The following is a 26,080-nucleotide window of genomic DNA, read 5'->3' on the forward strand; positions in this document are numbered from 1 at the left end:
CTTAGCAATTGCTGTTCTGCTGATAACATGCAAGTGAGTTTTCGTCTGCTCATAACTGTTGTTCCATAGATTAGTACTAAACTATGGGGAAAGTGTGATCTTGACAAAAATGTAAAATGAAAACACTGACAGCACTCTGGAATTTGGTATTTGGACATATAACAAACTAGGAAGTTTGTGAGGGATTTTTTGGTTAGTCATGTAACAAGGCTTATTGTCAAATGGCTCACATTAGTATTTATTCATAAAATGAAATAACTGACAGCAGTTATTTTCTGGGGCACATGTGTAGCTGCTTACTGCATATGTCTGTTTTTTCAAGCAGGGAGTCTTTAAGAAACCATCTCAGCACGCTCAGAAATCCTGTTGTACTTCCTTGAGAGATAAAAATGGAAAAAATGCTTTTTAGTTGGAGTGCCTCTGCCAGTTGTGGAGATGGCTAAGAAAGGACAGGCTCCTTACTAGTACTGGCCCCTTGAGTGATGAGTCCTGGTGAGAGTAAGAAATCTGGGATATATGTGTCCATTCCTACATTTGCGTGCTGCTGATGGTGTTCGTTCTACCTCAGCTCAGTTCATACTGGTATAAATAAGTACTTTTTCTAGCTTTCCTGAAACTAAACCTCCATCCTCCCAGTGCAATGAGACTTAAATCAGGCCAGACGTAAGCTCTGCTCTGGCAGAAAGGCTCTTGGCGAGGAAACTGTTCCTGCTATCAGATAAGCAGTTGTTCTGAATGGCAGGGTGGGGAGGAGTGTGCTCTGTGGGCACATGCACCCCACAGGTGGTGTGCAGGGTCTCTGAGGTGACAGGGACGTGCTTCTTTTACAAACCCTCTCATGCACATATGTCCAAGCCCCGTGTTTCTTCTGTCATCTGTCCTGGTACCAGCTGTCGTTCAGTTCAGGAAATTCTGACTGCAGGTTTAAAAGTGTTACTGAATATGATGCCACAAGCTTTCTTCAGCTGAAATCACAGAGCGTTTTCATTTTACAGTTCTAACAGGCTTGAGCATGATGATAAGAAAGCAGTATAAATGGATGAAGGCAATTTACAGTAAGCATAAAAGTAGTAAAATAGATTTGTACTCTAATATTCTGAGTTTGGTCCTCAAAAGAGAACAGGGAAGAAACCCAGTGTCTTATGTTCTGGTTTGAGTACTTTTTGATTTCCTGGTAAGAAATGTATCATAATTTCTCCTGTTTCCTTTTAAGATAAAGTGCACATTCTACAGATTTTTTTTCTCTCTTGTATTTCCTGTTTGTTTTCTCATCCCATGTCTAAAATCAAAATCCACTAACTCATCAGTGGGAGTTAATAAATCCTTATATTGAAAATCTGATCAAATAAAGCCACAAAAACTTGTGAATGATTTCCAAGGAAAGGAACAAAAATGTTTCCTTGCAGTGCCAAACCAGATTGTTATTCCTTGAAGGTCCCCAGAATAGGAGGTGAGTCTTTTATCTTGGAGCTGTTGTATGGGCTCAGAGTTCCCACAGGCACCCTTCAGAATTGCTGCTGCAGAAATAACAATTCTTTTCTCTTGCTGAGAGCCTACATTGTCTTCCAACGTTTTGGTGGAGCCACTCTCCTGAACTGAAAGGGCTGTTGGCAGCAGAGTTGGACTTGGTACTGCAAACATCTGATTCAGCTTATGACAAGGTCAATATTCCTGGCCCAGGTACTCAGTGATGGTTTGCTTTTATTTTATTTTATTTTTTTCAAAGACTTGTTGAGGATTTGGAGGCATTATCCAGATTTTGAGTGCTTGATTCCTCAAGTTATGTTTTGGAAATCTAGCCTCAGTTAATTTCAAGTGAAAGCTGTCTAAATGTAAATAAATCACTTGGTAGGTAGGTGCTTATGGATGACAATATTTTTATTTTTCTTTATCCAAGCCTGCTAGTAGTTGAAGGGTTGCATGAGTAGCATATTAGGTACTGTCTTCTGATATAATGGTCTTAAAAGAAGGTTTTGTCTTTTCCAGCTGGCGATCTGTTGTGTGCATTTTGCAGCTATTGTCATTTGGAACAATCTTCACCAAATATTCTGCCTCAGTGACTCTTCAGCTAGTCTCAAATCTCACATGAGGATCTGTGTTTTATGGAGAGAAGCAGTAGTAGGAGAGAGGGTTTTATATAATGTGGTGGGGGGAGTTATTCCTGCTTTGCTTTTCTTTTTACTACAAACAACATTAATTCCTTTGAAAAGTTTTTAGATTTTTAGGATGAGTATTTTGTATAGCTGGTAGTGACAAGTTATTGTTGTGTACTACAGGTAAAAAAATCACAGTTCAAGAACTTGTTTACTTTTAAAATAATGTCAAGAGGGTTCAGTCAGTCTGTGATAAAGGAGCATGTGAAATATTTAAAAAACTTGGTTGACTAGATAACGTGAGTTGATTTCTTTATAAAAATATTTTTCTTTATAAAGTCTACCTCTTGTTATTTTTTCTTGGTTTTTTTTAAGTTAATGCTTGTTCTGGGACTGTAGCATTGAAACACAGAATCACTCAGTTTGTGTGGAAACATCAGGAATTAATTCAGCAGTTGAATCTGTGCTCAAATTCAGATTAATTAATGTGATGTAAGACCCCATGAGATCATTGTATGCCCAAATTAGTGCTCTTTCTCTTTCATATGTTTTTACTCCCCATGATGGTCTTGGAAGGAATTTTCCTTCTCTTTGTTGTAGATAGCTTATATCTATATCAAAGACAAAGCATGATTATAAAAATTGCAAGATTTCCTTTTCTTTTTCTTCTTAACACATGCTTTGAACAGGGAAGCTTCAAAACTTTTCACGTATGTGGCGACTAGGAGTGCGTGTGCATGTGATTCTGAGAGATGGAACAAGAACAGATGTTCCCAAAAGTGATGGGTAATTCCATGGCAATTCATCAAGAAAGAACATGCAACCTAGGGGAAACCAGGCTTCTTGTAAAGGGAGCATTCTCGGCTCCAGGTGTATAAATCAAAGACTTGGTGTATACCAGACTCTATTTTGGTAGGCCAGGAAATGTAACAAGTTTTCTGTAGAAAGAATCAAATAATGTTGGTCCTGTAAAAGTTTGTGGAGTGTTTGTTTCATGTAATAGGAGACTCCTCGACAGCCTCCTCCTGAGGGAAGGCAAGCATTTCTTCGTGTTATATATTTTCTTTCATTTTCAAGTGCCTTAGTCTTAAGTCTCTTCAACAATAACATCAGAAAAATTCCTTACATGTTCCTTGAGTCTTCTGCCTTGTAACACAGCCACGCAAAATTCTTTGTTTATCTGAAACTCAGAAATAAAGGAATGCAAAGGGGAGAGAGGCTGCACTGCCAGCTTTTTAGTCCTACATCTGCCAAATAAGGCTCAAGCAGATTTGCATCTTAATTTGTTTCTAATGTGTTTTAAGTAGGTACATCAAGACTGGAGAGAAGCTTAATGGATGATGTAATGTTTTCTTGTGCTAAGAGTCCAAAGTTTAGAATGATTTTTATAATAGTACTAAGCTTATAAATATCAGGTAGGTTGCACAGAAATTGTGTGATCCAAAATGTCTCACAACTGAAGTTGCAAAGAGCAAGAAAAAAAAAATGTCGGTTCCAGGAATTTTGTGTATTGGGAATTGGCACTTGGCTTGCGCATGGTGTTCCATATTCCTGTGTCCTTTGAAGTTGTAGGGGGTAATACTTTTTTTCATCTGTGTTACTTATTTTCGTTTGCTCATCCTCTGTCCTCCATGAATTTGCTCCTGTGTTGGCAGAATGACAGAACTTGATGAGAAGTCCTTTCTGCTCTGTGTGCAGGCTGCAAAGACATCTAGTAGCAATACTGAATGCCCAATTTATGCAGTAGGAGCTATGGTGTTGGATGCTGCCAGTGGTCTCTGAACACCTCTGGGCATACCTTGGTTCCCAGATAACACTGAGCTAGTAATCTGTTCAAGTTTGTGATTCAGTGTACACAGCTGCTTCTTGTAGGCATAGAAGTTAAGGGTTTGTTATTTTTCCCCGTAATGGTTAAGCATTTCCAAGAAGGGAGCAAAACTGAAAATAACAGTAAAGTGGGATGTTACTTTTGAGTGTTTTCCCCTTCTTCAGTCTTTATTCTCCCATAGAATAGCAGCGTTTTTCCACATTGGAGATGATTTCTGAAGAATATTCTATGTGAGAACTTTATTTATTTTTACCTAACTTAGAGGAGTTTTAAAAAAATCATGTTTGTGTACACTGTTTTAAAGTAGGAAATATAAGCTAAAGCGGGATTAATTTCCATAAGATAAAACTGGATTAATTTTTCAGATAGAGATTTGTGGACTTGAAGCGGGGGAGGGTTATGTTGTTTGTACAAACCACAGGTTGTATCTCTGCTCAGTATCTTGCTTTCTTCAAGTAGAAAGTAGGAATCAGAAAGTAGGAATCCTTGCTTTTACTCTGCTTTACAGACTTTGTATTAATATGTCAATTCATTTTTACCTCCAAGGTATCTTATTGTCAGCATTTGTATGATACATGCAACTGAGTTCACACTGCAACGGAAGGAGTGAAAGAGTTGATTAAGCCTTAGGTTTGGAATGCCACACTCAAACAGAGGTCTGCTGAGACCTTCCTTTTTTGAGTTTGCTAAAACTAATAAAATTTAAAAGGAAAAGTAATCGTATGTTTTTTCCTGATAAATCTGAGCCTGGCAGCATTGGAACAATATTAAAAATTCTGTTGTCGAGCTTAAATAGGACTTGATTCAGCTTTCCTGCAGAAGCTCCCCTCTTTTGAAACCTATTCTATATTCTGATGCTGCTTTCCAGAGACGACTCTGTGCGTTTCATAATAAACTTGGGGGATGAAAGTATCCATTGCATCGACATCTTTATTTTTGTTCATCTATTCAGTGATGCTTGGTAAAGTGAGTGCATCACAAATAGTGAAATAAGAAAGAAGAAAAGCAAGGGAATGCTCATAACTGGTTCTGTAGTGCCAGGTGTTTTCAAGAGAGTGACTCTGAGAAATATAACTAGATGGTTTTTCTGTTACGTGTCTGATTTCTCAAAGCGACTAAATGTCCTTTTCTGAAGCAAGCCAGTCTTTCATTCTTCTTTTATTGACTGCATCTCTTTTTGTGAAGCGTTTCTGTAGCAGTAGAAGTGGTCATGAGATGATTTAGGGGAGAGAAATAAAATACTGTGTCAGGGCTTAATTTCCTTCTGTCTCTCCCAAAATATGTCTCTAGTAAACATGGAGCCTTGAGGTCTGACAGATTTGTTTGTTTGTTTGTTTTTGAACCTTTAGATGGCCAAGCCCAGACATTATCTGGATGCTTTTTGGACTTTGGTTTGCTAGAGCCATCTGTGAGAGAGTCAGAGTCAGCGACAGCAGTCTGATACCAACTGCAGTCCGTAGGAGGTTTGGTAGTTAGGTTTAGGACAGCTCATTATTTTTGAAATATCTTTGAAGTTAAGTTGTTTTATTACTAAAGATTGATTTAGTCATCGCTTCCAGACTGCAGCCAAGTAAGCCCACTGCTGTTGATGTGTTCTTCAAAACCATCTTTCAGTTCCAAATACCTCAAAGTTCCCTGCTGTCTACAGAGTGAGAGCTTCAGTAGCTTTCCGTTTTCCCTTCCCTGATGGAGGTCTGTGGTCCCCTTGGTGAGGAGGGCAACACTGCCATAAGCTCCAGGATTCCTGTGCGTGATCCTTCCCAACAGCTCTTACGCTCCCTTTGAACTCGAGTGTTTTCAGAAATGTTTGCAGTGTGAACTCAGTGGCTGTCCTGATTCACATACAAAGCAAGGGGAAGTCCAAGGAGGGTAAATGGGTGAGAGTAAAGCATAGTTTGGTTTGATGTGTGCTCTGCTGGCTTAGCCATAGGACAAGGAAGCCATGCTTGTATTTATTTTGTATTGCCATTCTTATTTTATTGCCACTCCATAAATATAACATTGTTATCCACATGGTGCAGAAATAACAGTGATTTAAAGCTCTCAGAGAACGTGATATTCAGTAATTTTGTAGAAAATAACAAATGCATAGTGATAATTAAATGTAATAGATTTTATGCTTAGCTGCTGAAATGTTTTGGTGTAAAAATACCTTTTCACCTAACTGTTCAAGTTTCTCTAAAAAGCTACCATGAAATAGGAATTCAAGAGTCAGAGTGGGAGATATCTGAAGAAATTGTTGCTGTAATATAAGTTAATTGGACTGTGAGTCCCAGAATGAGCTGCTGTTTCTTGAACTCTCAGAATTAACTGTAATTTCCATCATGTAACTAATACAGAATCATGTTTTAAAATGTGCCTTGGGTCATGGTTATAAAAGCAAAGCCACACATTAAGAAAATAATTCTGAATGAAATATTGATTCATCCATTCTTGGTTAATTTTGTACCTGAAATCCTTGAGAACTGATGGTTCTATAGATAAAAAGTCAGTTCTCAAAATGCTGCAAACTGAGTTTTTGTGTGTATTGTCTTTTATTCCAATATTATTTTTTCTTGCCAAATTACCTGTTCAGGCTTGTGAGATCTTTGCAACGTGTCTGTGGAGTCAGAGCACTGGTCTCTGTTTTTAATGCTAGCATGTTTGCTGCTGCTTGTGGTTTTTACTGCTTATTTTATAACAGAATTTGAGAGGAGGATGGAAACATCATTGCATTTAAATGGTAACAAAATAAATTCCAGTAAACTAGTCGGGTCCTAAGTTTACACTTTGCTGAGTCAGAGAGGTCCAGTTCCTTCCTTTGATATTATTCATGCAGCGAGAACAAAGCGAAGAGTTCCCTTGCATCGTGGTAGATCTCCTGCAGCAGTCAGAAAAGCTGCCATTGTCTACATTAAATTCACAGTTTGCCGAGGAGCGGGGGCTCAGGGGTGAGGAGCATCAGCAGAGTGAGTGGAGCTGCCAGGTTGTGCCTTCTGCTTGTTTGTAGAGTGTTTTGGGGTATACCTGGTAGGATCCCGCCTGTCTCAGGAGTGACAGCCCTCCTCGACACCGGAGTTCAGTGTTCACCTTTGTCCTGAAGTGGAAAAACTGCCAATAAAGTATTTCTGAAATACCTGGTAATGTTTCGGGTTTTACTGTTGTGACCTGTTCATGGTTTAAAAAAAAAAACACCAACTTTTGGAATGATCTAAGATGAAAATGACAATAGTTCAGATTTAACATAATTTTTAAACATTTTTAAACATAATTTTTATTAGATTTTCACAAAATAAAAAATAAAAATTTCTCAGGTGTATGGAAAATGCTGCTTAAATTGCTTGTGTTCTGAACACAATTCCAAAGTTGCATAATCTTTTGGTTTTTTTTCCCTAAGGAAAGCATAAGAAAAATTACCAGATTCTTGAGAATTAGTCACATCTTCATGGCTGAATACCAAGTACTATTTGAGCCAGATCCTGAGAATGCTAACATTGTCATCCGTTCATCATTACTGGTTCCTGCTGCATCTGTAAATTCAGTAGTTAGCAACTTTATTACCCTGCATACATATGTATATGCACATTGAATTTGTAGAGAGGAAGCCCTTTTTCCTTGATGGAGGAGTGGTTTGGAATGGGTTAAACTAAAGGCACATTTCAAGTTGGTTGCTTTGCGGAGAACAAAATCTGGAACAATCCGAAAGAGAAACATTATGGATTCCTGGGAAAAGTTAAAATGCAACATACTTGACTGAGCCAGGAGCAACAGATTGGACAGGGTCAGAGAATCAGGAATGGAAACAACTCTCTTACTCTGGAATATTACACAGACATCATGAATCTCTATTGGATTCCCCAAAAAAAACCTTACTTAAAGGGAGATTCCAGATGGTAAACAAGGTCATATTTGTGCATTAATAATTTTCCTCTCAATTACTAGCAAGGAAAATACACTGCACTAAAAAATAGGGAAAGGGGGCAAAACGAAACCACTCAAAACCAAGCAACCACTGCCTTCCCTTTCTTCCCCTACCTCTATCCCCCCAAACCCCCACAAAAACTTTCTTCCTCAATACAGAGGTAACTTTCCTGCTTCTTCTGTCCTTGAAACCTCCAGAGTAAAGGGACTAGTGCTGTCACACTGTGGTCAAGCAAATCTTTGGGAACTGTTTCTGTATTTTTTTTTAGAAAACTCTAGGTACGTAGTTCTCATTTCAGATCACTTGTTGAGTTTTTCTGAGAAAAGAATGCTTTGAGAGTTTTGAAACAAACCTGGATACAACCAAGTTTTGGTGATAGGGTTTTCCAAGGCAGTGATTTTTGCAAGCTGTGTGAGATAATTCTTATGAAAATTGTAGGCCAGTCATGGAGGAATGAGAAACAAGGGTAGCCAAAACTTAGATACATTCCTGAGGAAGCCTATCCTGTCTGCCTCCACCCTTCTTACAGCTGACAGATTTTTCATGACACTTCCCCAAGGTGTGAAATTATTCCTCCTTCTTCCGTAGGCTGCACATGGGAGGATTATGGAAGGTCGACATTTTAAAAACTGGTTGGAAATTGAGGAAAACAAGTGTACTGAAGGCCAGATAGACCTGCTGCAACACCTTTCTCTGTGGAATGTGGAATTAGAGTTGCTAAGCCTCATGCTATAAACCCCAAATGGAATTTTTTTTGTAAGTTAAGTGGTAAGGTTCAATGCTTTGTGGGAAGACATAGGTGCACCACAGCAGATTTATGTGCAGGGCTGTCAATGGGCTGCATTAATGGTTGATTACTCCTGGTGGATTTGGCAGTTCAAGTTGTTAATATGGCAGCATGCTTAGAACCTGCAAACTCCAGTGTACATAATGATAAAAACACGAGGGCCTAATTGCACAGGTATGTTAAAGAGAGCCTGGACTTTTTGGAATTTGTACTCAAAATAAGACTAATAATAGAAGGTGAAATAGGCACATGGAGAGTGAATAAATTTTGTTGCCCAGGGTGACCCAGCAAGTCAATAGCAGCATTCACAGTAGGATTTCTGAAAACATTCACATTATTGGAGAAAATTCTTTACAGGGAGAGACTCCGAGCTCACTGGTTTGCTTTAAATAAAAAGAACAATGGGAGGTTACTTAATTTGGGTATGTAAAGTACCATTAAAAAAATAAGGAGCTTTTTAATCTCAAAAGGGTGAAACAAGAATTGAGGGCTCTCCAGACAGATTAAAATGGGCAGCATAGAGCATATTTTCTTTCATGTTAAACTGATAAACTGATGGAACCAGTTAGCCAAGGATGTAGCAGATACTTCATCCCTAGACATTTTTAGGAAAGACTGAAAGCCTTTCTTGGAAGGCAGAGGTTAACCTTGCTCCGCTTACTCGGTTCGATACAGGAGTAAGTGGGCAGCATGCTGTGCCTTCCATTAGCAGAATTGGATGATTCTTACGCATTTGGAACTAAATTTCAAGAGCTAAATGAACAAGAACTATTCCACTTCCTTAAGCCACGTTCCAGGAGTTCTGTCAGGCTGTATGAAATCTAACATGAGCTCTTGCAAAGAAATTACTCAAACCTGAACAGTGAATGCTCTTGTATTCATAACTGAAAAAAAAAAAAAAAAAAAAGAAACCCAACCCCCTCCACTCCACCAAATGAGTTTGAAGGGTTTGAATTATAATCATTTTTTTTCCTAAGACCAAAACCGTAAATGACTCTGTGCTTCCTGTTTCCTTATGGGCTAAAAGAGGAACATCCAAATCCCTACAATACAAGAAAGACTAAATCTCAGGGCTGATTTTTTTTTAGGGTTTTGTTGTTTTGTTGTGGGTTTTTTTTTTTTTTCCCCCTAAATTCAGGAAGTATTGGGAAACTTTCTGGATGTCTGAAAGTGTGAGAATTATAAAAGGTGTAGCAGGCATCTTTCATGTCCAATTCATATCTAACATGTGGCACCTCCTCATGTAATGCTGCTTAAAGCACTGCAGTAAATGAAAATAAATGCTAAAGAAAAATGCCTCTTAATGCTGCATGCACCGGAACATGTTTTTTTCTTAGGGAGTTTTGAAGATGTATCTATTCCTGGTGTGCCACTTCTGGCTGGTGAACTGTGCCATCTAACTTTTCAGGAACCATAATAATAGCAGTGGCTATTTTTGCCATTTCCTTTTCTGTAATCTCTGTATTCAAGATGTTGTATTCTGGTCTATCTGTTTCATGCAATATAGGTTGCTTGGCAGTGAGTATAAAGGTATATAAAGCTACTACATTTTATTTTATTTGTTTTTCTTTTTTGCTTTTAAACATGGGTGGAATGAACTATCTCAGTTTTCAGTTTAGCTGTTCTTTTAACACAGTGTTTTGTAGCAGACATCTGAGGAGTTTTGGAGTTGCTCTGGGCTTGTTATGGCTAAAGCAGCAGAGGAAGTCCAAGTGAATCACAGATAATTGTAGTCCTCAGGATGGCCTTTTTGTTAACAGAATTAGCTTCATTAATCTTTCTAATCTGATGATTAAACAGAAGATAAAATATCAGAGCAACACAAAAACCGTGTTGGAAAAAAACCCTCAACATTATTAAATGGTATGTAATGATCTTATTGTGTTACATCTAAACATGGGAAAAAGTAGAACCAAATAGAGAATGTCTTAATGATGTGTTTTCTTATAGACATAATTTTTTTAGTTCCTCTGGCAATTTGTTTAGAAAGGCATGTAAGACAGCATTGGGGGTTACACTTTTTTTCAAAATGTTGAGGCATTTTTTGCCAAGTCTGGGTAGTTGTTCAAGAGACTTAAATATTTTGGTGCTGTTCTTGAATTTACTTTTTTGGGGGAGATTGCATGATTAAACATATCTAATATGAATAATTTTGTCTTTTTGAAACTGTCCCATTTACTGGTAAAATGCTGATTTGATACAAGATGTTAGAAATTCCCTTTCCCCTTAGAAAACAGGAATGATCTTTCTAAATAGATATTGAACTGAAACTTGAGAGGTGCATTCAGTTCCCATGCTGATACAGACATCCTGACTTAAACCTGCCTGGGGCTCCTGCGTGTGCTCAGTATAGAAAAGGACAAACTTATCTGCACAGCAGCCTGTTTGCATAATCCTGCTTGCACTTGTGTGTGCCACAGAGTGTGAGGGCAAAATGAAGGCTTTCATTCTAAGCTGAACAAACTCTAGGAAGATAAAAAAAAAAAGAAAAAAAGGCAGCAAAGATAGTTTTGCAAGAAGCTTGTACTTTATTTTCTTTAATTCTGTTTTTGCTTTCAAATTTCTTTAGAACTTAACTTGATCAAAGTTTCTGAATCAATGTGATTCTTGGCAGGCTGTGAGGAGAGATATTTCCAGAAAGGATGCTTTTGTTTAAATACTTGATGCCAATTCTGTATAACTATTGTGGTTTGTATATCATGTGGTGTTTGTTTATTATAAGGTCAGTATTTGTTGTAAAGCAACTCAAGTTACAGATGCATATGTGAAAGGACATGGTGAATATTTGTGCAGAACATACTTTTTTCTTCCATCTTCATAAGCCAGCAGAAGAACATCGATTTGTAATTTTTGAAGCTTGTATATTCATGCTTTCATCTTTGTGTTTGGTGGAGGAATTTTTCTGTAACTGGGAAACAAATGTTTCATGGTATTTTTGCAATCTGCTCTCCTTTCTAACCCAAATTAAAATTATTCTATAAGGTAACACTTCCCTTTTTGCTTTTCAGTTTCTTTCCTTGAGAACACAGATCTATCTGTAGTGAACCTGAACAGGAAAGTAGGAGACACATTATTTAAAATTGCATTTAAGTTATTAAAATTATCAATTGCAACGATAACTGAACAGAGACATTTTTTGTTAACAAATGACAATCTTTCAACTCCCTGGATGAATAATCAAACCTTTTAAATAAGTCAAAGTGGTTTTGGTGTCTGGATCTAAAAACTGTTTTATACTTCTTTATTACTTTTTAAATACTTACGCCTTATGTTTGGGATAGAGCTATGTCTTCTGACATAGCTGAGATAGTAATGAGAAGAATTCTCAGATATAAGAAGGAGGTTAAAAGAGGTTAATATTTCCAAAAGAAAACTGTTAGTATAATTTTTATAGTAATTTTAGCTTAGCTTTGTTCTTGAAATATTATTTTACTTCCTTTTGTTTCCTTGTGACAGCTTCATTCCACTTCTGAGCTGTATATATAATTTTTGTTCTGCATGTTCCCATGTCTCCTTCTCTACATCCTTTATTCTTCTCATTCATGTGTGGTTTGTAATTGAAGATGTTTCAAACCCTGTTTTATTTTATTTCTGCAGCTTTCTTTAGTTCTGCCCTCTTGAAGTAGTGTTCTTTGTTTCCTGCCTAGTGGTAGTCCATGGAGCTGCCCCTCTTTGGCACTGCCTGAGAGCAGTTTGACCATCTGGGTAGGTGACAGAGTCCAGCCCTGTGACCTTCTTCTTTGGCTTTGGGTGCCAAGGTGGGACTTGAAACAAAAACTCAAATCAATCCCTGTGTGTGGTGACACAGTGCTGACAAGTTGATTACCAGCCAAATTTCATGAAAGGTCCACTAAGGTAAACTGCAAAGGAGGTCAGGGATTTTTGTCATGTTGAAAGTCCAGTTTTGCAGAGATAGAGAAGCTTGGAAAGCCTTTACAGCTTATAGAGGTGTTTTTTAACAAGAAGATATTTCATTTTCTGGAAATTTGAGGGGAAAGAACTTAGTCATTCATTGGCAGTTTCTGAGATCAAAGGCACTTCTGGGCACACCTTCCAGGCTATCCTAATTGCTGTAGTTTCAGCCACTTTAGTTGAGGATTGTGGGGAAAGGGAATCTCATTCATATCTAAATCAAATTGGCAAGAGAGAAGAGTAAAAATTCACCCATCAGAGTTTTATTTCTCTCTGCTGATGCACTCTGGCTTGCAGCCAATGCTGGTGTTGCACATCAACAAGCTACTTAAAAGTTCCAGCAAGTGTCATTGAAGTACAGTTTGTCCATTTGCAGCATATTGATTCAAGCTGTTTACTTCCTAATGGAGGATTAATTTCTGTTGTGAATGCAAGTGGGGAGAGTACATTTAATGTGTTTGCCTTCCAGATAAGAAAGGCCTTTTGCCTTTCTTCCGAGGGAGCTGAACTGAATTCACATCCATAAACAGTAGTGGTTGTTTTAATATTGGGGGGTTTTTAATTGGAACAGAACCTAGATGTGAGTTTTGTTGCTAGCTGAAACAAAGCCAGCACAGCTCTACTTACAAGTGAGCCTGAGCTAGAGCTGAAGTAGATTCAATTCTTGGCTCATTGAAGCCTGTAAGTCCAGTTGGACTTCTCTCAAAAGTTCATGACAGGTGTTGCACAGCAGTGTTTGAGAGACTGAAAATGTGAACCTTTTGTGGAAAGGGGTTCCACAGACTAATACTGAGGTGTCTGCCTCGTTTGGGATGAGTTTTCACGTAAGGTATATTTATTTTATAATATCTGGGAAGAACTTCGCTCTAAGGCAGGTGAAAGCTTGACTCAAACCAGATGTCATCGATGTTCCCGATGTTTGTTTTGAAATACAGTTGATTCATAGGCAAGTTCCAGGGTTGTCTCTTTTTTGTGAGTTTTGGATTGTTTTTGTTGTGGTGGTGGTGGGTTTTTTGGGTTTTTTTGGTGGTTTTTTGTTTGGATATTTGGGGGGTGTTGGGGTTTTTGTGGGCTTTTTTTGTTTGAGTGTTTTGGTTTGTTTGATTTGTTTTATTTTGATTTTTTTTTTCTTACAGAGGGCTAGAATAGGAATAACGGGAGAAAAACTGAAGGGCAGTTTAACATCATCTAATATCACCATTTTCTAGGACTTATTTATAACTTATCTTTGAGGGTTATTTAACCTTGTTTAGGAAGAATTTTAATGTATACCTAATACGCAAAAAATTAATGTTATATACCAAAGTCTTGGATCTTCCAGGTGTTAATTTTTCCTGATTTGAGGTCTAAAAATCAGCACAGTTATTTTCTTTCTTCTTTGTACAGAAATGCTGTATGGATATTGCCTGCTGTATACTACCTTGAGTTTCCAGAGCATACAAGGCAGGAAGAGAGTGCAAGAAAGGAGTACTTTGACAATAAAGAGAAGAAATACATCTTTACCAGAAATAGATAGCGCTATTTTCGTGTCTTAATCTGTGAGTCTTCAGGCAGAAATTTTTGCTTAAAGGACGTCAGGAAATATGGGAATTACCTACAGAATTTAGGAAAAAAGTACGCAGTCCACCAAAATGGTTTTATGGGTTTTTTATGGGTTTTTTTAATTATTTTTTTGGCCAGGAAAAGCCACCAGTCAATCCATGTACTTACTTTTATACAGACCCATATTTCATGATGGTTGTGTAAAGCATTGAAAAGTTGTCTACTCAGAGGAACTTGTAATTTAGGAGAAACTCCAAATATCTGGTTAAAGTAATTTAGATAAAACTCCAAATACCATCATGTTTAGATAATTCCTGAGACTGAACAAATGAGTTTGGCTTTGGCATATAAGCAAGTGGTTGTCTAAAACTGTGCTATGGTAAGATAATTTGATAGCCTTTATCAGTTTTTAACATGTAGTAATTGGCCAACTGCTATGTGCTAGCAGTCCTGACTCCCTGCTCCGTGTTTTGCTGCTGGGTGTAAGGTAACTTCCCTTCTGGTTGCAATTCTGTACCATGACTTTAAAAAATGCATGTAAGCCAAGACAACAAACATGTTTTAAATACTTTGTGACAGTTAATTATTTCCCTGTGGTTTGGAGAGTGCCACTGCACTAGTGCATTAAGAAATACATTTTGAAAAGCACTGTGATGAAATTACAGGTCAGATCTCACCAGACAATGCAATTCCCTTATTCTTAAATCAAATAACCATCTGTTTGGGAAAGTGTTTTTGCTCTGAACAGTTTCTTTTCTTTCTTGAAATACATTTAGCAGATGTTTCAAGAGAATGGCTTTAGGCAGGCTTTTGTTCAGTAGGTGGCTTTACTGTCTGTTCAGTCAGAAAGTCTAGTTGGGCGTTGCTCAGCCAAGTTCAGCTCTTACACATTGTATTTCACGTTGTCTCTGGGCTTGTGTAGGTTCTTTGTTTTTTATCTTCATTACCCTTGCTAAAATAATGCCACCTCCATTTCTAGTGTAGATACAGTTTTAGTACAGTGAAAAAGTACTACGTAACTTTGGCTTATCCTCCTGTCTTTGTAAGGCTTAATAATGGAACACATTTACATCATCAGAATAACTATACTGGGCTAAATAAACTGACAAATAGCACACACTTGTATCTGGAACACTCATGCTATTGAGTTTCGTTGACCTGTTCACATGCAGAATGCCTGGAATGGTTAGTCTAGGCAGCCTTTTCTCTTAAGGTCATTGACTTCTTTTTCTGCTCATGCAGAGATTTCTCCCTGGTTGATTTATTTCCATTTGTCATGAATTGCGATTGTAGGCATTTAGAAACTCTAAACAGTTTGCCATATAAGTCTTAAATACTGTAATAATAGGTAGTACCTTGTATATACTCTCCACCTTCTGAAGCTTTCAAAGAAGTAAAGATAATCTCTTCCTTGCTTGAGATTATGGGCTCAGAAACTTGGTTCCATGCAGTGACCTGTCTGTGGTCGTGCTGCTCGATGCCTTTGCAGTCATTTTTACTGCTCTGCTGTCTCTTACCTGTAAATAGAGCCAATTGTCCAGGTTCACTTTCTGGATTCTACAAGAAAAGGAGCCCTGAACATCTTAGGCTCAGCACAGTGGTCTGTGAAAGTTGTTGGTCCTTCTAATACATAAAAATGAATATGTCACATCTGACAGTGCAGATGTGCTTGTGCTCAAACATACGTGCGTGTGTCGCTGCGCATTCAAAATTCTCCTTTGGTGTCTGGGAGGCCTTAGGCACAACAGATCATGAAAGACCAAGGTCATATCACATGTGATTCAGGACACCACAGCTGAGCGTCAGTATATGCTTCATTAAGTAATGGAAGGTTTCTTGGTTTAGAATTAGTTTCTGAATACTGTGGGTTATTTCAGAGCTGAATCTTGTTTCTCTCTGGCTGCTGCTGTTCTGTATTATGTCAGTGCATGTGTCTGTCACTGAAAAGTGTTTGATGTTTTCTGTAGGTCATGCAAGATATTTGATGGTTTTGTGTTGACTTTGGAGTATGAGTAAATAATTAATAGAATCCCCTGTGGCCAAAATTTCTGAACCTTTATGTATATCACTGTGGTCAATTACAATGCATCAAGCTGTTACATTTCTCTCTAATTATAATAATCAAATATGTAATGTTCATAATGAAAGGCAGATTTGTGAACATTGTAGCAGTGCGCTGACTCCAAATTTTCTTGCTGCCTTTGCCAGAAGAGCAAGAAGCTGGTGGGTGGAAAAACATCATGGAGGTAAATGGAGATTCCAAGGAAGATTTCTCAGTATGTTTTCTGGGTAATTTATTTTAAAAGTCAACTTTACTCAAGTGATTAATGACATAATGTGTAAAAATCTTAGTTTTCAGATACTATTAATAAATAACATTACTCAGCTTTTTTGCTGACCTTATGGAGCTTATTGCAAACCTTCATTTCAGATGAGCTTGATAGGGATTCAGGTGTAAATGCTGGGGCAAGTTTGTAAGTTTAATCATACATCTGGCTGTTCCTTTGGTCAAGAGTTTGCTTTTATTCCAATAATCATGGTGGGTTTCAAAGATTTTAAATTACTTGGGCTGCAGTCATTTTGGCTCTACTGAAAAGTATCACTGTTAATGTTTTATTTTCTATTAAATAAGTTAAAATAGGTACTCTGTTAGCTATTTAAATTGAAGCACAAAAATCTTGTGGCTAAAGAACAAAAGATGAGCACAGACTTTCCAGTTGTTTTCTATTAGATTATAACTGTTCTGATTTTCGTGTGCATTTTCATGGAAATAATATTTAAAAAAATTGGTAAATACCTCTAAAAACAACAGACAGAGGAACCACCCCTTTGAGCCTTTGCAGCTTATCAGCACTTTAAACACAATTTCTTCCCTTTTTCTTTCAGAAAAATTGTGCATTCAACAAGAAACTTTGTAATGCTGCACTCAGGAAGGGTTAAATCATACTGACTTCCCAGGTCTGACATCAGTCAAATAATCATCTGCAGTGACAGATAATGTGCTTGGAGTTTGTATTTTAAGCTACCCAAATATCAGATAATCCTAGAACATCACAAGAAGAGGTGCAAAGCAGGTTTTATGATTTAATTCTTTCTGTTTCTGTGGCTTATACAGTCCATTTAGGTTTATACTGTTGCCAAAATCCTCAACAGCTTTAGGTTTGAAGGGGTTTTGCTGTGTTTCATATACTGTCTAGCTAAGGAAGATCAGAGTAAAAATTATTTAACCTTTCTGCTTTTAGGAATTTCACTCATGAAAAATGCATTTGTCCACTCATTTTTTTTTTAATTTCAGATCTGGATTTATTTCAATGACTGTCCTTAAATTTCTCTTGAGACAAGTTGGCTTTAAAATGAGTACAGTGCACTAAATCTCAGGTGATGTCCTTGTGTTGGGACATAGGTGGCTGATGGACTGTGTTATGATCCAAAGAAACCCTGTGGCAGTGGGGCTCTGAGCCATGAAGACAGTGGTTTGTCATTTGCTTACAACAGGTCTCAGTTTGTGCCATAGAGCATGCAAAATCTGTGCTGATGCTGTCAAATGGAATGAAAAGGACACCCCCAAATGCTGATGGAATTATTCAGGCTGTACATAAAATCTTATTCGTATTCAAGTATGAAGCATCAGTGCAACACAAGTATTTCCATAGCATATTCTAATCTTCCTCGTCCTTTTAAGATGAAACAGAGTGTGCTTGGTTTCCTTAGAAAATCTTGGTCTAAGAGAATTCTCTCCAAGATGTATATTTTTAGGGGTGGGAAATAATGTCTTGAGAAGAGGAAAATGGTGAACTTCTAGCCAAGTTTAGGGCTCAGTTTTTCAGAACACTTAGGAGTTAAAAGTTTGTTTGGAAAAACAAACCTTGAGGAAAAGCTGGACCATTTTCACAATCTTCTGCATAGATTGATTAAATTTTGCATTACTTCAGATTACCCAGGAATTGTGATCCATTGAAAATGTTGCAGAGAAATATTTCAGCATACTTTGTTTCATATTGTTTTTACTGATGAGTATTATCTGAATGAAAAAGAAAGGAAATTGCATCCTTGGTATGTACCCATTAAAGCTCTCAAGAAAAGATTTAAAAAAAAAAAAAAAGGTTTTGGTAGTGCTTGATACTGCTGGGCAACAGGATGTGTATTTCTTGATTAAAGTGAAGCCTAACGGTGGAATGGTCCAGTGGGCAGTCTGGGCCTCCAGAGACCAGAGTTCAGTTCTTGTTTAATCATAAGCTTCTTGTATGACTTGCCAGAAAATCATTTAGTCTAGCCTGTGCCTCTGGGAGTATCCCATTTTGCATATGGGGAACTGTTTCAGAAGGGTGTTGAAAATAAAATCCATTAATGACTGTGAAACTGTATAAATGCCTTCAATATGCTGAAGCTTGGCCTTGGTTTCAACATGGTTTTTTTTTCCTCTGAAAATATGTCTGGTTTTATGGATGGTTGCCTTTTGTTCCCTGAAACAGGCTACTAATAGGTTTTATTCAGGCCTGGAGTTTTTGATTATCTGTGCTGCTTTCCAGCAATGATTGTCCCATCTCAGTATGCTGCCACACAATGTTATTTGAACAATATAGAAGTTGTTTAAATTATCTTTTTAATTAATGTTACTTGCACATGCTAAAAATGTATTTCAACAAAAGTCACAGCAATAGCTTGGGTCAGTAACAGGATAAAATGTTTTGGTGATCGGAGATTTTGCTCAGTGGTAGTCACATCTTTTTCTGCATGTGGCAAATGTGATGTATGTGTGCAAGGCACATATTTTGCAATGTGTCTTGTTTTACAGCAAAGCTGCTTTTGTATCAACTCCTCTATTCCATCCCTAGTTTGTATCTTGCCTTGTTCCCTGTTTCCTTTTTGAACAGTAATGTCTTTTTTAGATGTCTCCTCATAAATTCTCTCTGCACGTATGAAAGCTAGGATGCATTCAGAGAGAAGCATTTTTAGTCAAAGAGAAGAGTCGGAATCAGAATGGCCATGATCAAACTATTTCCATTGCATTCAAGGGTGCTTGTTCTATTCAGCTGAATTTGGCCAGTCATTCTGTTTCTGGTTACGTGTCTAAGGGCATTGCACATGTGATAACTTTCATGGCACTTGGTCAAAAATGCATGGGAACTTTAGATTTTGCTGTGTGCATCTTTTGTTACTTACTTATAAAATGACATTGCAGAATCTAAGTATATCTTAATGCACAGATTGAAAAGAAAAGCATGCATATTCTAGCAGTCTATTTTGGAGGTATTTATGCCATTATGTTTCTAGGCATTAAATTAGACATTATTAATGAATAATTAAGATGGAATCAGTCCTTTTTTCTCTGTTTGGCTTCATATGTGAAAGACCTGCATAGAAAAGATGGGTTCCTATCAGTTTAGGGGATTCTACTTTTGTTGAGGTGTTCATTTCATATGTGAGGTCAACTGAGACAGCTGAGCTGCTTCTGGCAAAAGTATGAGTTCAAATGACTGATAAGACTGTCAGTGCAAGTACTCACTGAAATAAAATGTGGCTATTTCATAAATCTAAAAATAAGAATATGTCCATTTCATTTTGGCATTAGAACATATGAAGACTAAAACATGCTTTCTTTGTAAAAGAGACTTCCCTTTATAGATAGAGCATTCATTTTTCATAGAGCATCAGCAAAATTTCTAATTCAAAATCACTCAGCATCATTTCTAATAAAATGTAAATTGAAACAGTCCACTTGCTGGGTAATGGAAACTTGGTTTCAGGCCTCCAGTCTTTTTCCTGAGTTGCTTCCAATGCTGTTTGTAATTAAAGAGGCAGAGCAGAGATTTTGTGATGGTGGTCAGTAACTTGTCCAGATGCCTGCTTCTTCGGCGAGGATGATGTTGGGGGTTTCTGTGTGTGCATGCACGCTGGGATTTGAATTGCATAAAGTATTTTACTGAAAGCTTAACCAAACAGTGTATAGTGCTGATACAAACAGAGCATTAGACATGTCTGTCTTTAATACAGCCATCTGTTGAGTGCTATAGCAGTTTTTCAAAGCCTCCCTCAGCACAGACATCAAAGTCTATTCATGCACCTGTGCTTCTGATCTTCTAATAATTTTCTTATTTAAAAATGGCAAAGGGGGAGGAGCAGTATTTCAAGATCAGCAGCTTTATTTGAAACAAAACACAAAAAGTCAAAAATCCCCAAAAAACTCCCTCACAAAACTCATGTTGCCAATTCAGAAATTGTAAAAAATGTATTTTTTGGATATTCAACACTAATATTTATTTAAAAAAAGACACCCACACTTTCATTTTCCTCTCCCTTGAGTAACCCCTGGCCTTGCTAACACTATTTCCTGCCTGGTCTATTTACAATACAGCTGCTGAGATCATTGTCTTGGCCCGATGACATCAGCAGAAGCTGTGAACTCTTCTCCTGGCCCTCTTGAAGGGCAGTGCTCAGTAGAAGGAGGAGCTCGCATCATCCTGATGCATTCGGCAACCATGTCCTGAAAGAGAGGGAAAAGCCTCTCCTGTCAGGTCCTCTCAGGTGATGAGAGAAACCTGGAGACAAAGCAGGTGACCCCACGGGCTGCCCACCGAATGCAAAGCCTGGCGTAGCCGGGGTGTTCTGCTGTCCCCTTATTTACTCACTAATTTGGGAAAAGGTTGTTCTCCTAAGTTCTTAGTGCGGGTGGGTGATCTGCCCCTCACCTCCTGCTGGCCTAGCACTGTGTCCCGGTGTCCCCTGTGGCACGAGAGGGACAGCTCGGGGTGCCAGCCGTGTTCCCCTGCTGTGGGAGAGGGAGGGGAGCGCCCCGGTTCCCGGGCACAGCCTCTGTGTGCGGCTGCCTCAGAGGAGCAGAAGCATGGGGCATGTTCCAGGGCTCCTGCTGTGAGAGCAGAGCCCCCATCTCTGCCTGCGCCTGGCCCTGGCCTGCCCCATCCCCGGCCATGGGCCCGGTGGGCACGCTGGGGCTGCCCTGGGGCCTCCTTGACCACCTGCTTGTCTGGTGTGACACAGACAGGTCCTGGCAGACAAGGCCCCTCGCAATCCTACCTGTGTGGTTTTCCTGCTAAAACAGGTTGAAAATACAGTATTAATGTGCACGACATCACATCATTCAGTCTCTGAAGTCATGTGACAGTAACTGCTATGTTACAGCAGAAGCTACTGATTACATAAGGTTTTAGTTACAGTTTTATTTTTGTGTGTTTATTATGTGTGGCAGCAAAAATAGTTTTTAGTCTGTTGTGTACCATTAAGATACTCAAATCCAGCAATAGTTAGATTTGTTGATGAAACTTTTGATAAAGTACAGGAACATCTTCATTGTGGTGCCTAAACTTATCTGAGCTTATTCTCATAGTATGTGAGCTCTTGGAAGTGCAGCAGCTTGATACTGAGCACCTGTACTTCATGCTGAGTGAAAGTGATCTCCACGTGGGTAAAGACTCCTTAAAATCCACCAGAATGGTGCAGAAATGAACAAATCTTGTGTTTCAGAAAAGGAGGATAAAGCATGGATTTCTTTCTCCCAGTGGGGAGTATTATCAACACGTGTTAACCGGCTGTATGAGCTGTGTGTGTTAGTTTCCCCCATTCTGTGACCGGAGCTGGGCTGTCTTGCTGTCACAGTGTTGTTTTCCACATTTGCATATCTGGGCTCAGTATAAATTACAGTAAAAAAATTGCTCAATGGTGGCACTTTCTGACTTCCTTGAAAATAGTGGTGGAAATATATGTCAGAACAGTACATTAAATATTTGAAAGGTAAAATTGACTGAGCTCAGACTTTCCAAGCATGCACAATTGTTTTTTATTCCAGTGAAGATGCAGGGTCCTGAATACCTCTTTGCAAAAGTAGGCTATATTTGTAGAGAATGTGTCCTGCCTACACCTTGACTTTGTGAAGTTTGGAAACTTCTTGCTTCCTGCATGTGCAGTTACTTGCTTTGGGAGCCATTCTAAGTTTGATTTTTTTTTTTTTTCTTTTTCTCTTCTTGGTTACAGATTGACTTGGAGCCAGAAGGGAGAGTGTATGTCATCATAGACCTTTCAGGATCGTCAGGTGAAGGTAGGGGCTTTCAATATTTTATCTTACTCTTTCATGAATGGAATTTCCAAGGGTCTCTGTAATGAGAGTATTAGAAGAGGTGTGTGCTGATATCCTCAAATCTGTATGAACTCAAGTTAAAATGAACACATTTTTATTCTCTGCCTTTGAGTCAATAAGCAGTTGCACTTCATCTTACCCTGTTAAGCACTGATGGTAACAATACCAGCTAAAATGATCATGATGAAATGAACATATTCTATTAATATTAATTTCTGGAGGAAACTTCCAAATTCTTTAATATTTGGAGCAATATTGTAGGTAGAAAGGAAAGATGGCAAAGATGAGGGACAGGAGTTCATTTGCTTTATAATTATTCTAATATTTGGTATTTTTCCATTTCAAGTAATGACCAGAACATTGTAATTATATGAGGTGTTTTCGTTTTGATGACACAGCAGTTACATGTTGGAAAAAGCCCCAAATATGGAAGAGAAGTATTTATTACATTCTTAAGAAAAATTCTAAAAATAAATTTTTGCTGCTTGCTGTAAACAGAGTCAAGTGATATATGGTAGGAAGAAGATAATTTATGAAGGAGAAAATCTGTGTCTTAGTCATGCACTTGGTGACAGCCTGATCTCCCAAAATGGCCTAGATGATTGATTATCTTAAGCTATATCCAGCAATCAGCTTTGATCAGCTTGCCCCAGTAGCTCGTGGAGTTCAGTTAAATGAGGTTATCGTCAGTTCACAGTACATAAAGAAGATTCACATGAACCCTGACAGGAGCCGAAACCAAAAATGCCATGAAATGAAATTATTTTGCCTGGCACAGTGGAGAATCAGCAGAAGAGCATGTTTATCTTTCTGTTCTTTGTAATGAATTGCTGCACTCTGGCCAGCTACTAGCAGTAGCTTGCAAAAACACATACTGCTATAAATCCTGAATTTTAAAAACAAACTTTATCTTATAGCCTCTTTTTTACCCACATAAGATATGCTTTACCATTTTTTTCTTCCTGCATATTGAAAAAAATATCAATTTAATAGTAGTTTCCACATATCTTTCTGACTGGCATGACAGTGATCACCTGAAGTGTGGTTAAAGGCATTGGTGTGATTGTGTCATGGGTAGATGTTCTTCCACCATTCCACTAATAGCTAGTGGATACCCAGGTGAGCCTGCTGCTGCTATTTCATCCCGAGGTGCATTCAAGTGTGTCAGACTGCCAAAGGGCAGGAAGAATGGTATGTTACATGGTTCTTCAAAAGTTGTGTAAAACTCTCTAACCTTCTACACAGGAAAGTAAAAAAATGGTTATCCCAATGTCTCCTTTATTATGGGATGCATTACTCTGTGACAATTGAAAGGTACTTGGGAAAGAAATCTGTGTCACTACAGTGACATTGGAGGGGCACATGCAAATGGAAAGAGGCCAGTGAGGGAAAACGGCTTAAGAAATGCTTATGGGAAGCCCTCAGGAAGACCAAGGGGATTGAGCTGAGGTGAATTTGGTAGAAATTAGAGAAGTTGGTACACTTAGAAAATGCAAAAGGTCTTGTATACTTTTTGAGCTTTCCCATGCAATTAAATAACTGTGTAAAAGTGTTGTGTAGAAGTATTGCAAAATTCTCTAGGAGAGTTCCAGTTTTACTCACAAAGGAAAGCAGACCAGGTTTGTAGAACTGTTTGTAAACCATTTTAGTAGTGTTGTTAGTGACACTATGAAATCCTATTATTGGATTGTTTTATTTGGACAGTGGTCTAAATAATTCTGGCTATTGAGTTATGTTATTGAAGCACCTAGTTTAACATAACAACTGTGTGCATCTTTGTGTAGTGAACAGAAATGCCTAGACCACATGGGAAGTAGTATGTGGTATGTTTCAAAAATGCCTCTTTCATTTTATGTACATGTACAGATATATATATAGGTAAAGATAAAGTATCTGAGAGGTATTTAATTAATTTCAAAGGGCCAGTTCATTGTAGTTGATCTGTATTTCTGGAATATTAAAGGGATATAAAGTTATACCAAGTGCATCACTTTTGAGTGGCCAGGCTTGGTTGAAGTGATTGCTACTCTTGACCAAATTTCTGAACCAGGCTCTTGTTTTTTGCATTCCAGTTGAATAGCAAGAGTACATAGTATTCTTTTCATGATGCACAAAAAACCAGAAATAGAAATTCTCATAGCAACAATTTTAACTGGAGGAATCAGTGAAGTTGCATGTTTCTTTTTACATGCAAAATGTACTATATACTCACCAACCACTCTTGTCTTGTAATGCTGTGTACTGAAAACTGGACTTGTTTCTCCTATGTGACATAAGCAGGTTTCTAGTTACCAGCAGTCAGTAATGTAGCTTCAGTTATTTGACACTTCTGAAAGCTTTGTCAGACAGATATCCAAGTTCCCTTTTGGTATATTTGACTTAAGATTAGTTCAATCCATTAATATGGACAAAGAGCATTGTTCTCTACTGTACTGCCTCTAAAAAACAAAAGTCCTAATTTTCCAAGTGAGCCCTTATGTGAGTAAATTGGTATATAAATTGAAAGTAAGCTTATGTTGTTCCCATATACCTCTTAAAATCCAATTGCCACTTAGTCCCAGCTGCCAGATTGCTTATCTCTCAGCACTGTTTGCATTTGTATGGCAAAACAATGAAAACAGTTCATTGTTACAAGCTGACTTCCTCAACAAAAGCACACTGTTCCTCCTCCCCCCCTTGTCTAAGCAGAATCATTTGTGGACTTGTGTGGCTTAGGTGTGCAGAACAGATGGAAATCTGGCAGATTCCTAAGGCAGGTAAAGAGCACTTCTGCCTGTCCCTAGGCAGGACAGGCTTGTTGAGAGCCACACTAGCATATCAATATCAGCATCTGGTCAATATTTTTACATGGAACTATGGAAAGAACAGTAGAGTTGCTGGCTTTGCTACTTGAAGTTTCCAACGGATTGTTCAAATTTCAGGGCATTTAGATTTTTTCTGAAAAAATATTTTCCTAGAACTTGCTTTCATTCAGTTCTAGTCTTTAAAGCAGAAAAAGATAGGAAAACACAAATGCTCAAGTCTGAGAAGTGGAAAGCAAGCTACATAAACGGCCCTTACAAGAACAACAACAAATGCAAGAGGAGTGTTTTGATCATCACACTTTTTACAATCCTGTTTTGGAGCCTCATTTTTGTTTCTGCACTGATAGGGATGATGAGTAACTATTTATTTTAGCAATCGTCTGTAAATTCTGTAGTAGGAACTGTCCAGCCCACATACTAAAAAGAAAATGCTAAATAAACTTGTCACACAGAAGGTGATGTTTTCAAAAGTTAGGATTTAAATTTTTCTGTTAAAATGTGAAGGTTTCCATATTGTGCTTCCAAATCAGTTCTGCAAAATAATTTACCATTTTGGTGATGTTGACATAGGAAGAGGGTGAGGAAACAGCTCTTTAAATAAGTCTTTTAAGTTCTCCATTTGAAACTATATAAGCAGTATTTCTGTAACACCTGTGAGTCATGTCTTTACACTTGCTTTGCCAGAATTGATCTGCAGAGTTATTTACCTTCTGTAGATTTACTTTATTTATAACAGGGCTGTGCATTTAGAGTAAATCTATATTTGTTTTCTGTGAATGGAAGCAGCTGTATCAGTGGAACCTTCCCAACTGTAGATATGCACTAAGGTATCTATTCACAACCTAAAGTAACTGCAACAGCTATTCAGTAAAAGTTAACTGCGACAGTTAATCAGTAAAGTTCTATTTATGTTTTTTGTAATAATTTTAATAGTTTGGTTTGGTTTCTTTAGGTGTTTCCAAGTGCTTAAGTGAACTGTCTGTCCAGAATTTTAAGGGATATTTCAAAACCAGATCTCTTTGGTCAAACAAACAAATGTGGCTTCTTGAAACCTGACACACAGTATGAGTTGGAATTTGTTAAATAGATATGTAACATACGCATTAACATAATTTGGTACA

General features: G+C 37.9%; 1 protein-coding gene across 1 annotated transcript in view; it reads left to right on the forward strand.

The window, feature by feature from the left end:
- The window catches only part of PRKCE (protein kinase C epsilon), a 284,066-nt gene that overhangs the window by 76,368 nt on the left and 181,618 nt on the right, over nt 1-26,080 (forward strand). The window contains exon 2 of the mRNA XM_063390814.1: nt 22,053-22,116. Within this exon, the coding sequence (XP_063246884.1) occupies nt 22,053-22,116 (64 nt within the window). The remainder of the gene's footprint in view (nt 1-22,052; nt 22,117-26,080) is intronic.

The sequence above is a fragment of the Prinia subflava genome, chromosome 2, assembly GCF_021018805.1.
Source record: "Prinia subflava isolate CZ2003 ecotype Zambia chromosome 2, Cam_Psub_1.2, whole genome shotgun sequence".
Classification (NCBI taxonomy): domain Eukaryota; kingdom Metazoa; phylum Chordata; class Aves; order Passeriformes; family Cisticolidae; genus Prinia; species Prinia subflava.